The sequence below is a fragment of the Galleria mellonella genome, unplaced genomic scaffold, assembly GCF_026898425.1.
Source record: "Galleria mellonella isolate WM207_F2 unplaced genomic scaffold, CSIRO_AGI_GalMel_v1 utg143, whole genome shotgun sequence".
Taxonomy (NCBI): Eukaryota; Metazoa; Arthropoda; class Insecta; order Lepidoptera; family Pyralidae; genus Galleria; species Galleria mellonella.
The window spans coordinates 417880-432211 of NW_026441997.1; the positions used below are offsets into that span (position 1 = coordinate 417880).

Genomic DNA, 14332 nt, shown 5'->3' on the forward strand with positions numbered 1-14332 from the left:
TTGTAGATTTTGGTTGTTTATTTCTCAGGAAGCAAATGATTCACAGCATTGGTGGGATACAAAGGTCTTACAATACTGGGCCGAAACATTCATTTTCCTGAAATGTTCATTTTTATTAGTAGTACAACAGCTTAGAATACATAAGTACCCAAATATAAAAATGTGGGAAAACAATGTTATAGATATAGGCATAAGATATTACAATTTATTTAGTAAAGCGAGTTTTCATTTTTATACCTTTATAATAAACTACACACCTTACTAAATCACAATTTCTAATTATGTCAAAATTATTTATCACATTTATAACATTCTGTACAAAGTAAAAAAATATTCTCATACTTCCACTAGTAAAAAATAAAGCTGCAATGCATAGAGTTTGCAACAGTAACTTTCATATTAAGTAGTGTATGTATTCACTGAGTACAAACATATTATAGAAGGTACATTTTATTCTTTTAGCAAAAATGTACTAGTATCTAATATATCTAGTATTGCGCACACGATTATGGTAGTTTGGTAAGTGAACTCCGCCTCATATCACACTCTATTAAAAATATTTAAAATGATATGCAGTTGTAATGCAACTGTAATTCTCGTGTATCATGGAGTGGTATTATTACCACAGCGGGTCTACGTTAGACATACTTATAGGTAGATACAATAATTAAGTTATTCATTCTATGTTTAATCTAAACTTCAACTTGCTTTAAATATCGTAATAAAATTGTTAAGATATAAATAACACAATAATTATGTTACGATGACATACAACCTTCATAAGGAGTGATGACTATCACATAATATACAACAGTCCCATACTTTAAAGATTGTATTTAGCGGAATCACTAGATTAACTTCGAGGAAGGACATGAATTCTCTTCGTTTTGAAAATCAACGAAACTATTTTAAATTGAATGTAATTAATTGATATGTCGATTACAATTTATAATTAACCTTTTATATTATATATATGCAAGGTCTTATTTTTATGAAATAAAATAAGAGGTTACACTACTTGGTATACTCGGTACCTCTACTAGCGTAGAGGAATATAATTTTCCACTATGTACACAAAAGAGAATACATATCCCAATATGAAGTAATACTTATTGAACAAATCAAACGAAAACAGCATACTACTATCTCGGCCACAGCGACTACAGCCGACACCCACCCATGCGCGTGACGCATCTGACACGATAAAAAAACTTTTTTTATTATTACTCAAAAACAATTATACAACCCTTCTAATTTGAACTTTTCTCAAAAAATGGGACTTGAAAAATGCAAAATTGTGATTTGTGACAGTGATCATAGAGAAACAAATATTATTTCTATAGGGACACTCGAGTTATTACAAAGTAATTTACAAATATACTCAATCTCTAAATATTATCTAATTATATAAACTGAACTATTTACAAAATATGAACACATCAGTCACGATGTGGCCAACTCTCTTACATATTTGTAATTAATTATTTACAATGACTATTATAAACATTAATTTAAAGAGCATTGTATTTCCATGAGCTTGATCAATTTAATCCCTTGTTCAAATTATAAAATTTTCATGCTGTACACATACAAAAAATAGGTATGCGGTCATTTATATTTGTTTTGTCACAATTCATATTAAAATCCCTTCTGAACCATTGAAGAAACAGTCCCTCCGTTCTGCTAAGCTCCAGTGAGAACCGATATTATTGTAGGGTAAAAATTTCTGGAGCCAATTCATAATTATTTTATAATTAGAAATCAGTCTTGGTCAAAGGAAATAATATTAGATTTGTTTATAAAATTCGTTATGTTCCGACTTCGAACTGCATATTAAATAGTCTAAAAGTTACATTGCTTTGAAGGCATTTTTATAATACATATAAAAACGAAGTGGCATAGAACAGAATTTTAGGGAATTCCATAAGTATCCCCATCAACTTTGTTGCCTCAAAAAATCGCAATGATTATAAAAAAAATAGACCGAATTGAACAGCAGCAGATGACTTGAAAATATTTCCAGTTCTAACTAGTACAATAAACATTTTATACTAATCATAAGGTTACATTATTATGATTTCAATTTTTAACATAAGTCCGCTATATTTATTTTAAATGTTACTAAACTTATCACCTCTCATACATTTCTAATTAATTATATTTAACTTGTACTAATGTACTGTACTACGTATTTATTTTGAAATATGATTGATGTTAGCTAGAATATAGAAACTGGATGTCAACACTAAATTTTGTTTAATTTATTGAAGATATATTAAAATTATTATTTCTAAGGGAATTAATACACTATCAAACACATAGGGACATTTGCATGTAAACGTCATAAATACAGGGTTGTGACAATAAATATATTAACATATTTGTTCTTAAACTATACAGTAAGTTATTATAACTTATAACAGATTTTTCTGCAATCGAAAGTCATCACTAGTTTATTAAATTAATTTATACATGACCTCTATATAATGGATAGTGTAATAACCCCCAAAAAAACGTTACTGGTACAATAATTTATAACAATTTATTACGGTATGGCACACTCATATAATGTAAACCCAACACAATTTAATCAAATATTTAGAATTTGACAAAGAAAATTAATAAAGGTTACATTATTCTCAGTCACTAATTAAAAACATTCATGAATTATATAATATTTGTACTTGGATTCTAAAAAATGCTGCAAACGCTATTATTAAAAGTAAAAAATAAGACATTTTAACTATGCAAATAGATGCAGTTATATTGTGTTTTAAATTTTTGTAGTTCGCCTGTGGATTGCTAAATGCAAATTTGAGATTATAAATTTATTTATTCGTCACTATTATAATCTATATTAAACCTGCTGCTGTCTCTGTAAAAAATAAAATGGAATTCCCTCCAAATTCTACAAAACAGCTAGCAGCCGCATTAGTAGTTCAAAAGATCATTGCACTTTCAATTTCTGGTGTCTAATCTGGGGGCCTACTTCATACATATATTTTACCCTGTTAAAATAATAATTAATAATAAGACATTTCGTCTTACGTAAAATTTAACTTCCGAAACACATCTTGCTTCATTTTGTAGCAACTACATAATGTTTATATTTTCTACAACACAAAATACATTACACTGTTATGTATACTCAAGAAACGTTGGAGTGGAATGTGGTCAAGACTGAAAGTGCAATTACTCTTAAACATAATAAATAAAAATTCAGTGCTCTCTATTAAGTTACTCCAATAAGCACAAGATAAATTGCTTATGGAATATTTGATCTACGATCAAAGTCTACATCACGGGTACCAATCTCATGCGTACGGGCTGGCTCTGGTCAATATTTACATTTTTAGAGCCATCACTTTGGTACTAATGGACAGATCGTACGAAGACATCGTGGAGTCTCGTACAAAGGAACGCCTCACCTCTGGAGTCCCGGGAGGGCCACATCCCGGCCGGCGATGAATTAGGGTCTAAGCGGGACCACTGGCGCCGGCGGCGGCGCGGCGCAGCGGACGGCCGAGCCCTACTTCTCTGCCGGCTCGGGCGGCGCGCCGCCGAAGTCTAACTGGTAGCCGCCGGCACGCGTCATCTCTTCCATACTGGGCTCCTTGCACTCGTGGCCGGCGTGACCCGCCGCACCGCAATTCCAGCAAGATAACTTCGGAGGCGCGTACAGCACGGGCACAAAGCCCGGGTACGGATTCGGAGCGGGAAACGGCGGAGGTTCACCATTGGCGAAGGGCGGCGGCGGCGGGCGGAAGGGAGGCGGCGGAGCGGGATACGCGTACGGTCGAGGGTACGGTACAAATCTATACAAAACATACAAATTGGTAATGCAAAAAAATATATTATCATAGCAAAATATATTAAAATATCATAAAAAATATATTATTAAAACAAGATAAACTCTTATATAATATAGATTCATCGTCATCATATCAGCCCTTCACCGCTGAATATAAGCATCCCCTTGGGGGGTTTAGCCAGTAGTTGTCACGCTTGGCAGGCAAATCGGCAATCGCAGTTAGGCTTTACAGATGTTTTAAGAGAGTTATTACAGCCCATCCCTCGCCCTCCCTTAATCGCCTCTTACAACAACCACAGGAAAGGAACGGGGTGGCCTATTCTATGCCGAGAACACACGGCCGTAGAGTACTCTCTTATAATATAGAGAATATTACTTTCACATTTCAGATAGTCTAATCATTTGAGAGTATTGACAAATTCTGTCCTTTTTTTTTGTTTAAGTGTAATATGGTTACTGGACAGATACTTTTGGATTATATATGCAGTACCTGGAATTAACACAAAAAGAAAACCCCAACATTTTGCTTTTTAAATGCAATATAAATTATTGCATAGATGAATCGTGAACAATTACAACATGCGTACATGAGTATCTACTATAACTTCTGTCACATGTTAGTATTACATTACACACACACACATGTATTATTTCATTTTACCCATGTCATTGAATTCCCAATGCCTAAGTCAGCGCGATATACATATAACATGTATGGTACGTACGGCAAGTGCGGTGGTGCGGAGGGCGTAGCACGGCGTTGCGGCGGCGCCGGCGTGCCGGGCGGGGACGAGGCGGCGCTCGAGCCACTGTCGGACGACGACCGCGTGCCCGGGTAGTACGCGCCGGCACGCTTCCGCACGCCGTTCAGTTTCTCTAGCGACCGATACTGTTGAACAACGCTGAACTCGCGTAGCCTCTCATCCCCGATGTTATGTCGTCTTTGCAGACGATCGACACCTTCTACCTGCTGGAATTATGAAATTATCAAGTATTATTATTTGCATAAATACATATATTCATAGAAAATACGGGTCTTCTAATTATGAATAATATAACAAAAAAGTCATTTGTATATGTTTATGTTAAACTCTAACTTTTCAATGGTCTGATTATTTACATTTGAAAAAGTCAATTTGAAGCAAATCAAATATAAGAAACATCAGTAATTATAGATGTGAGCACATTTTCTTCTACTTTTGCTACACAATTTTTAAGTTTCTAATCATTATTCATTTAATATTTCCGTATGGTAATTTTTGAGACAGACAGGATTTTTTTTTATTCTGCTCAATCAATATGTGCCAATCACACGTGGGCAGAGCCAGTTATAACATAATTACCTCAGCAAGAGCTAGATTCTCAAAGTTAACAGCAAGATGTAGGGCCAGAGGTTGGTCAGGTATAGACGTAGGCGGAGGTGGTGATCGGTCACGCGACATACGCCGACGTGTGCGAGGCGATGCAGTACGACTGTCGCCCGGCGACGACACCAGCGGTGACGTTGGTGCACCACCACCGCCTCCCGTGCCCGCACCACCACCAGCGCTTGGCGGATAATTTAAAACCTGGAAATGCAAATAAAAATCATTATTTCACGACAAACATAGTATATGTCTATACTTATTATTTATAACTAGCTATTGACCTCCAACTTTGAACGCCTGTACATAAAACAAAGAAACAAATAAAATAGACTACTTTTAGTTGATGTATCAAGATAATACATTCATCAGTTTTTAATTGAAATAATCAAAAACACAACAGTGATAACTGCATCCAATTGGATGCAGCAGCTTCAGAATGTCACTGAAACAAACATAAAGACAGACAAACAGAATTTTAAAATAATTGTATTGGATTCCATTATTAATTTGATTTAATTAGGTAAGAATGAAGTACCTTTCAAAGCACAATGCACCAGAGCTGATGCATTGTGCTTTGGAAAGAAAGCTCAAAATCCTGTAGCCAATAACAAGTCATTAACTAGGCTAATAATAAAAGGGATATTAATGGGTTGGTACGAAAAGACATGAGATACATACATACATATCTGTTACACCTTTCTCCCATTAGGGTAGGCAAAAACAGTGGATCGCCAAATACTTCGATTCAAACAAACTTCTTTCATTTCTTCCACATTCATCAATCCTTTCATACACGCTCGCCAGTTACAGGTACTTTTGATTTGGCCCTTCTTCAGCACGTCGCCTATTTGGTCGACATACATCTGTCTGGCGCAGCCCCTATCGACATCTCCATTCATTCTTCCTCGATAAACCTTTTTCGTAATTCTTCTTTTATTCATTCCCTCCAAATGGCCAAACCAATGCATCATTACCTTTTCGAATTTTGTTAATACATAATCTTTCAGTCCACAATTCTCTCTATTCACACTGTTCCTTACTGTATCTTTTAATGTAATACCACCTATACTTCAATTATCTTACTTTAATGCTTCTTTTACCATACCCATGATTTCCTTACATTGCATATAAGAAATACGAGTGTTGGTGCCAGTTTTCCCTGAATTATGGCAAGGCGAGCTTTGCTAAATATGCAGTGCACCGTTAACACTGTTTTCCACTTTCACTGTCCTTTCAATATTGAGATAGGCACTAATATTTATTTTAATAGACGATATGGCTCCAAGAGAAGCCAGGTTAATATCTCATAGTTCATAATATAAAAAAAATACCAACTACATATTGACTTTTTATTCTGTAAAGGGTTCTCAAGTCCAAAAGTACATAATTTTAAATTATGTACATTTTCTTGCAAACATTGTATTACTAAGAAAAATAAATAAAATTTATCAATAAAGGACAAATACCTCTAATGGTTGTGGAACTATAATATTCCCAGGCCATGGATGTTGCCCCATATATTCACCCATATTGTACTGGGGCATGGGAAGGCCAGGTGGAGGATGAGACACTTCTCCTAGCATAGGCATTACACCTCCTGTACTAGTTAAAACTGGGGGAGAGCCAAGCTCAGGCACTGCATCGGTACTGGGAGGCTGCAACAATATAATTCTTTTAGTACATGTTCTTATGTTTTCAAATTAACATATCATTGTATTTAATAAGTTAATGAGATTTCCTGACAAGATAACTACATAACCCAATACCACTAACATTAGTGAGAAAGCAAAAATTTTCATTTAAAACACAAAATATAAAAGTGTGAAAATATTATTAATAAAAATGAATTCAATTATTTCAATACAGATACCTATCTTATAAAATTATTATGGCTTCACCCATTTTAATGTATGACATGACTATTTCTCTAGGAAATTTCTTTCAATAATTTGTTAGTTATGTTACTGGACTAATGTAAAGTAACAAATGTCAAAACTTAATAAACAGATAGAGGTTCCTTCAAATTTATATTGGTCAAGATATAAATTGTAATCACTCATCTTGTTGGTGGCAATTATACACATTTAACAAATACTGATAGCAGAAATATAGTAAGTTATAAACATGATAGCTTTGTGACATAATATATTAAAAATATTAAGATAAGAAATACACCAATCAAGAAACTAAATATAAATAAACAACAATAAACCTTTGTCAATCAATGATGTACATTGTTACAGCAAATACATAGTACATACAAAATTTTTACAAATTAGTATTTTGTGACTTCTTATTGACTGTACATAAAAAGCTTTTTTAATTTTTTTTTAATGCATCAAAAATGGCAAATAAACTGAAGACCCACAAACTGGTAACCGTCGCCTATAGACATAAGCAGTACCATAGACATAACAGAGTATACTGTTTCGCCCATGATACCCCCCATGTATTGCCATTCCTGAGGACTCAAGTATAGCCTGTAAATTCACTGTCATATTCCACCCTTTAAACTGAAATACAGCCATGCAAACACAACTGCTTCATGGTAGAAACATGATTGGGACAGAGGTGCCCAAGTAAACAACTTTTGTACAAAGTCTCCCTCTGGTGAAATTAATAAAAATTAATGATTGCTAATTTAATTTACATATAGTTACATGATTTATACTAAATGGTCTTGAGTAAAAAATTACCTATAATAAAACATACAGATGTGCAAAGACAATAGCAATAATTAAGGATCAGACAGGCTGTATACTTGTTTGGCACCTTTGTAATATAAAAAAAATTCCATAGACATATAATGAAAATATTGACCCTTCTGCCTACTGCTAAAACTGTACCCTAAATCCTAAAATAATATTAAAAATGGCCTATTTCTAAATCAATGCTCTCTAGTTAGATAACAAAACTACCAATAGTTGATTTAGTTACAGTTATGACACCACTGCCAGTGCTTTCTTCTGTACGATTTACTTTCACATTTATAATATTTATATATAAAAATAACTTTTTCAAATCTTATAATATTAATGATAAGTAATCACAAATTGTTTTAAGCATAACACCTTAATATTAACCTCATAAACATTGACCCTATGTATCTAATAAGTAAATTAATATGAAAAAATATAAAAAATAATAATAAAGTTTCTTTCTAAAATGAATTAATTAACTACAGTTTAAAAATAAACTCCTTAGTAACATCATGAGTAGAGTACTTCATTCTCGTAAACTTCTGGTTAAAAATTCAGTTGTTTTTGAGTATATTGATCATAATGTTAATGAATAGCTGTACCTTAAGCCTTTATCCAAGTTGATTAAAACAATATCTTGAACACTAAGTTTGAAAATATAATCTATGCATGTACTAAATACAAATCCCTTTGCTTATTAAAACATGATTAAACATAAAAGTATATAAACTATATTATAATTAGCATTAACAATTAAATTGAAAGTATATATAATATATAAAGCAAGTAACATATCATCAAAACATCAAAAATAACAAAAATTGCTTACTTCAATTATAATTGTAGGGACAAATCACTTTTCATAGCACAATATGTAATTAGGCAATGCCAATCATAGACATATTTAACCAAATGCATAACTTAAGTATTTCATATATATACCTATACCTGTTAGTACAACACAAAAGAAACACACCTCACATTAATGTAACGAAAATAATCATTTGTCTACACTTAATATAGAATATTTACATGTATATAAACCATATAATTCAGTAGTGCTGAAACTACTTATAATGAAACATGCAAGATGAAAATAATGAATGGCACTGACCTGTACCCCCGGCGTTTTAACAAACATGATCCCAGGAGGCCCCAAGCTGGACAAACTAGGTGGTGGAACAGACATATTGGGTGTGACACTAGATTGGGTATGGCATACACTCACGGGTGCTACATTTATATGTTCTTGTTGCTCTTGGAACTGTATCCTCTGATCTTCAAGTTTCAATTTCTCTAATATTTCACCAAAATGAGATTTTTGATCAAATGTAAAAGCTGGATGATGTAACGCCATAGTGTATAATAATAGGATTTCTTCCAAAAGTTCACCATATAAACCTTTCAAAAGGCCACTTTGCTCCAAGCTGACCATAGCATTATATAGAGTAGTTGCACAGGCGAAATTGCACGACCGCAACAAAGAAACATATAAGGCCATTTTCCGTCGCGTCCTGGGGTCTGTGTTGGCTCCTCCAATATCTGCTGCCAAATCTGTGGGGTTGTTAGCTCTCAGTTCGGCACCACGCAACTCCTGAAAGTCCCGCTTACCGAGCTCCTCTAGATACGTGCCAATAAAGCGTAATTCAAATGGTAAACACATGTTTAATAATGTACACATTGCATCTATGCGTTTATAGCTTTCCAATTCTTTAAACCATGATACCACGTCCTCTTTGCAAACCATTTCCAGAACACATTGAAATTTTATGTAAAGAATCAACCGGTCCCCTGCAGCCGTAGCGCCTCCGTTGTTTATGATTCTTGGCTCACAAGCTGTTTGTGATAATACGGTGGTTGTAATCCAATAATATTCAGTTGTAACATTAGTGATTATATGCTTTTTATCAGTATTTCTCAAGAACAGTATATTGGTTAAGCAACTACAGGCAATGCTAGTACTTTTGTCTTGTTTATGCTCTTTAATCTATGGAACGGGTAAGGCAAAAGAAAAGATAATATGAATGAGTAGTAGAGCAAATAAGTACAGTAGACAAACTAAACATGTTTGCACTCATACCTACGGTTCAAGATAAATAATACTATCTATCGCATATATTAAAGCTTGTTAGCGATCTATATATGTATTTGTATTTATCTCTTTATTCATCTTTATATAAACATTGTCACAGTCGGAAATTATATTTTTCTTAGTTATATTGCATCCATAAAATATATAGGTAGAAAACCTAACAATTTTTATACACAGGTATTTGAAATGATTAAAACTAGTCGTTTATAATGCCTCTGTTGAGCAATTTAAGAACTAAATTTACTGTTACAAAATAGCTTTTTTGTTTGTTACTGGATTTTGGATTTGTACTAGAACAATAGAGTTGAAAGTATTATCTATATTTAAGTTCATATCTACTTACATAGCGATTAAAAAGCAATAGTTTTAAATAATATATTTTTTTAAAATTTCCTCTGATAAATAGCACCATTTGTGATCAAATAAAAAATAACAATAAATATTTACAAAATATTTAACAATTTTAATTCACTCCACAGAGAATAGCCATTTGCTAATCACTTTTAAATAGATATAACAAAAATAAAATGAGAATGCAAATTTTTGCAAAATATGTTATCAGTAAACAATTTAGTAAGCTTATTTTTAAACTAGTTATTATAAAAAGTTTTAAAAATCATAAAAGCTTGATACAGGTTAGTTAATCTAAAAAAAATAATATTACGGAACGCACCTGAAGCCAAGCAGACTTTAATCGTAGAAGTAGATTGTTACTCGGCATTTTTTTGACAGTTGGTTTTGTGACTAAACTCATTCATCATTGTTAAGTTTTATATTGTTCAAAGATTTGTCTTTATTGTAAGATTTGAACGCTAGAAAAATAATAATTAATAAAATGGCACCTGTTGATCAAGATGTGGAAATGAAGAATGTCGAGAGTCCTGCAGCTAGTAGTGATGTGGAACCTGGCGAAGTGAAAAAAGATGCAGACGTCCTAAGCGTTCAAGATTTAAGGGAACATGTTAGACAAATCGATAAAGCTGTAACATCAAAGGAACCAAGATTTGCAATGAGAGTATTGAGATCTCTTCCTAATACTCGCCGAAAATTAAATGGAAATGTTCTTCGAGCAATTATTAATCAAATTTATCCGTCAAGCCCCGAGAAAGAGACTTTACTGTCACTTGTTGAAAATCCATTGCCTGGCGCCGTGGAAATTGAAAACCCACGGTCCAGAAGTGCTCCGAAAACACCCGTCCCTGAAGTAGATGTGTATCTGCACCTTTTAGTATTACTACGTTTGCTGGATACAAACAAGTTAGAAGAGGCAACTGAATGCTCTCAACAATTAATGAACAAAATTACTGCACAAAATAGAAGAACGCTTGATTTGATTGCTGCTAAATGTTATTTCTATCATTCACGAGTATTTGAATTGACTAACAAGCTGGATCTTATTAGAGGATTGCTACATTCTCGTTTGCGTACATCAACTCTTCGTAATGATTATGAAGGACAAGCTGTACTTATCAACTGTCTGCTGCGTAATTATTTACACTATTCTTTGTATGATCAGGCAGATAAGTTGGTGAGCAAGTCAGTATTTCCTGAAAATGCAAGCAATAATGAGTGGGCAAGATTTTTGTATTATTTGGGCAGAATTAAAGCAGCTCGATTAGAATACAGTGATGCCCACAAACATCTGGTACAGGCTCTTAGAAAGGCACCTCAAACTGCAGCAGTTGGTTTTCGTCAAACTGTACAGAAACTAGCTATTGTTGTGGAGTTGCTTTTAGGAGACATCCCTGAGAGAGCTATATTTCGTCAAGCACCTTTAAGAAGGGCTCTGGCACCATATTTTCAACTCACACAAGCTGTACGTCTTGGGAATTTACAGAGATTTGGTGAAGTTTTAGAGAACTATGGTCCACAATTCCGTAGTGATCATACTTTCACTTTAATTCTTCGTCTTAGACAGAATGTCATCAAAACTGCAATCCGTTCAATTGGATTGTCATATTCTCGCATCTCCCCTAAGGATATAGCTAGAAAATTGGGTCTAGATTCTGCTGAAGATGCTGAATTTATTGTGGCCAAGGCTATAAGAGATGGTGTTATTGAGGCAACACTAGACCCAGAGAAGGGGTATATGAGCAATAAGGAGAGTTCAGATATTTATTGCACTCGAGAGCCTCAGCTTGCATTTCATCAGCGTATATCATTTTGTCTGGACCTTCATAACCAGAGTGTGAAAGCTATGAGATATCCACCAAAATCATATGGAAAAGAGTTAGAAAGTGCTGAAGAGCGCCGTGAAAGAGAGCAGCAGGATCTGGAACTTGCAAAGGAAATGGCAGAAGAGGATGATGATGGTTTTCCTTGAATAATATAAATATTAATAGATTATATTGTTAGTGTCTGAATTATTAAATACTGATAAATCAATATACTAGTATTTGAATATTAATTGTGATGTTTCAATTTAAATTGCTTTTATTAATATAAAAAGCATTTAATACTCTGAATTTATGATTCTGTTAGTCAAGGTAAAATTAAATAGTTTTTGATGTTATAATTTAACAATCCATATTCATGGGGATCTATAACAAAGCAGAAAATAATCTTTGATTCTATCAGGTACAAAAGAAATAATAATTACATAAATATTAAGACCAGTACGGGTATATAAATAAATATAATTTGATATGTATATAATATAAAATATAGGTAATGTACTCTAGTAGTTTGTATATTATACTAATATATAAGCTAGTTTCAAGAAAATTAAGATCAATCAAAGTCAACAAGGGATTTTTAAACATCAATATTATTAAAAAAAACTAATATTCTACATACAAGCGGAAAATTATGTAAACAGGGTTTCTTCTATTATTGCACAAATATGTTCATATACATTTCGGAACTATAGATATGTTTTTTTTTATAGAGATGAAAAAAATTATCAACATTATGTTATATCTTAGATTATATGCTATATATATAAATCCAGATATACGTTGCATCCTAGAGTTATGTAACAAAGTATACTGTTTTTCTTAACTGTTTAGGCTCGCAACATTATCTTGATCTCTTTTGATTTGATTGTTGCTCAACAAGGAATGAATTTACGCTATGGTAGTATACTATGGTTAGCCATTTCATAAATCTTTGCGTACAATTAAGAGAGTTTTGACACTTCTGTCATTAAAGGCCACAAGTAGTAGTAATAGAAGTATACCGTTTGTCCTTAAATTTTTATATTATTAAAGAAATATCTTAATTTTATCGATTACACGATTCTACAAAAAGAAATAACAATAGCAATTCCTAAGATGATAGTGGCAATTGATAGACAGTTTATTTTTCAGTCCCAACTCTTCGCATCTATAATATAAATAGATACATTTGCATATTACTGTTTTTTAAATATTCAGTTAATTAAGAACAAATTTTAATGTAGCGTGCATGCATTTCATACTGATCTATAAATAAAAGACGATGACGTGCAGTTCTATTGACTGGCGCTAATGTAAATTGGGTAAGATACGTCCTTATAGGTACCTACTTACTGTATCTATCAAATTAGGTGCATTATGTTTGAATATTACATACGTTAACTATACGTTATTATATACGTTAACTAGAGTCTGCGATTGGGGACGACAAAACTTAGTTCAGTTTAACTCCGCTAAGACAAGCTTGCGCGTTTACCGCTAGAAAAAACCCATTTGCTGTGGTTCCACAGTTCCAAGGCACGTCTCTTAACATTTCTAAAAGCATTGGGATCCTTGTTGTCCGTCAATTGTCCGGAATTGTACATCTCTAGTGATGTACAATTCCGTGGCCACCTCGAAGATAAGTCGAAGCTGGCATCAAAAAAACTCTGTGTGCTCAACAGAGCGAAGCATTACTTCACGCCGTGTCAGCGATTAAAGCTCTACAAATCGCAAATCCGGCCGCACTCCCAATACTCCATGTATTGCTGTCACTTATGGGCGGGAACACCTAGATACCAGCTTGAACCCTTCGGCTCGTTGCAACTACGAGCTATGAGAATTGTCAATGATCCCAGGCTCACAAACGGTATCGAACCCTTACGTCATAGGAGAGATTTTGCCTCATTCTGCGTGTTCTACCACGGATTGTGCTCAGAGGAATTGTTCAATATGATGCCCACAGCAACTTTTTACCATCGTAGGGCTCGCCATCGAGAGGGTGTTCATCCTCATGTCCTACAGCCTCAATGGTCGCGATGTTTCCTCCCACGAACACTCATGTTGTGGAATGAGCTCCCTGCTCAGGTTTTCTCAAGAGCCAAAAGGGGTTCTTCAAAAGGGGGTAAAGAGGTTTCTTCAGGGTCGGCAACACACGCGTAATACCTTTGTTATTGCAGGTGTTCATAGGCTACGATAACCACTTACCA

General features: G+C 33.9%; 2 protein-coding genes across 4 annotated transcripts; one reads left to right on the forward strand and one right to left on the reverse strand.

The window, feature by feature from the left end:
• On the reverse strand, window positions 1-9869 carry LOC113516841 (uncharacterized). Of its 3 annotated transcripts, none has more exons than XM_026901318.3 (5): window positions 8992-9869; window positions 6645-6833; window positions 5155-5379; window positions 4537-4778; window positions 1-3815 (listed from the first exon to the last, which is right to left on the reverse strand). In XM_026901318.3, exons 1-5 carry the CDS (start codon window positions 9622-9624, stop codon window positions 3530-3532), a joined length of 1575 nt encoding a protein of 524 aa, XP_026757119.1. In that variant the 5' UTR covers window positions 9625-9869; the 3' UTR covers window positions 1-3529. The 3 variants fall into 3 exon arrangements, with proteins under 3 accessions (XP_026757119.1, XP_026757120.1, XP_026757117.1); XM_026901319.3 differs by having other exon boundaries at window positions 4537-4781; window positions 9106-9868; XM_026901316.3 differs by having other exon boundaries at window positions 4537-4781; window positions 8992-9868.
• An 800-nt stretch (window positions 9870-10669) lies between these two features.
• On the forward strand, window positions 10670-12376 carry LOC113516927 (probable 26S proteasome non-ATPase regulatory subunit 3). The gene has a single exon (XM_026901431.3). The coding sequence runs from the start codon at window positions 10805-10807 to the stop codon at window positions 12290-12292; it is 1488 nt and encodes a 495-aa protein (XP_026757232.1). The 5' UTR covers window positions 10670-10804; the 3' UTR covers window positions 12293-12376.
• Window positions 12377-14332: the final 1956 nt, after the last annotated feature.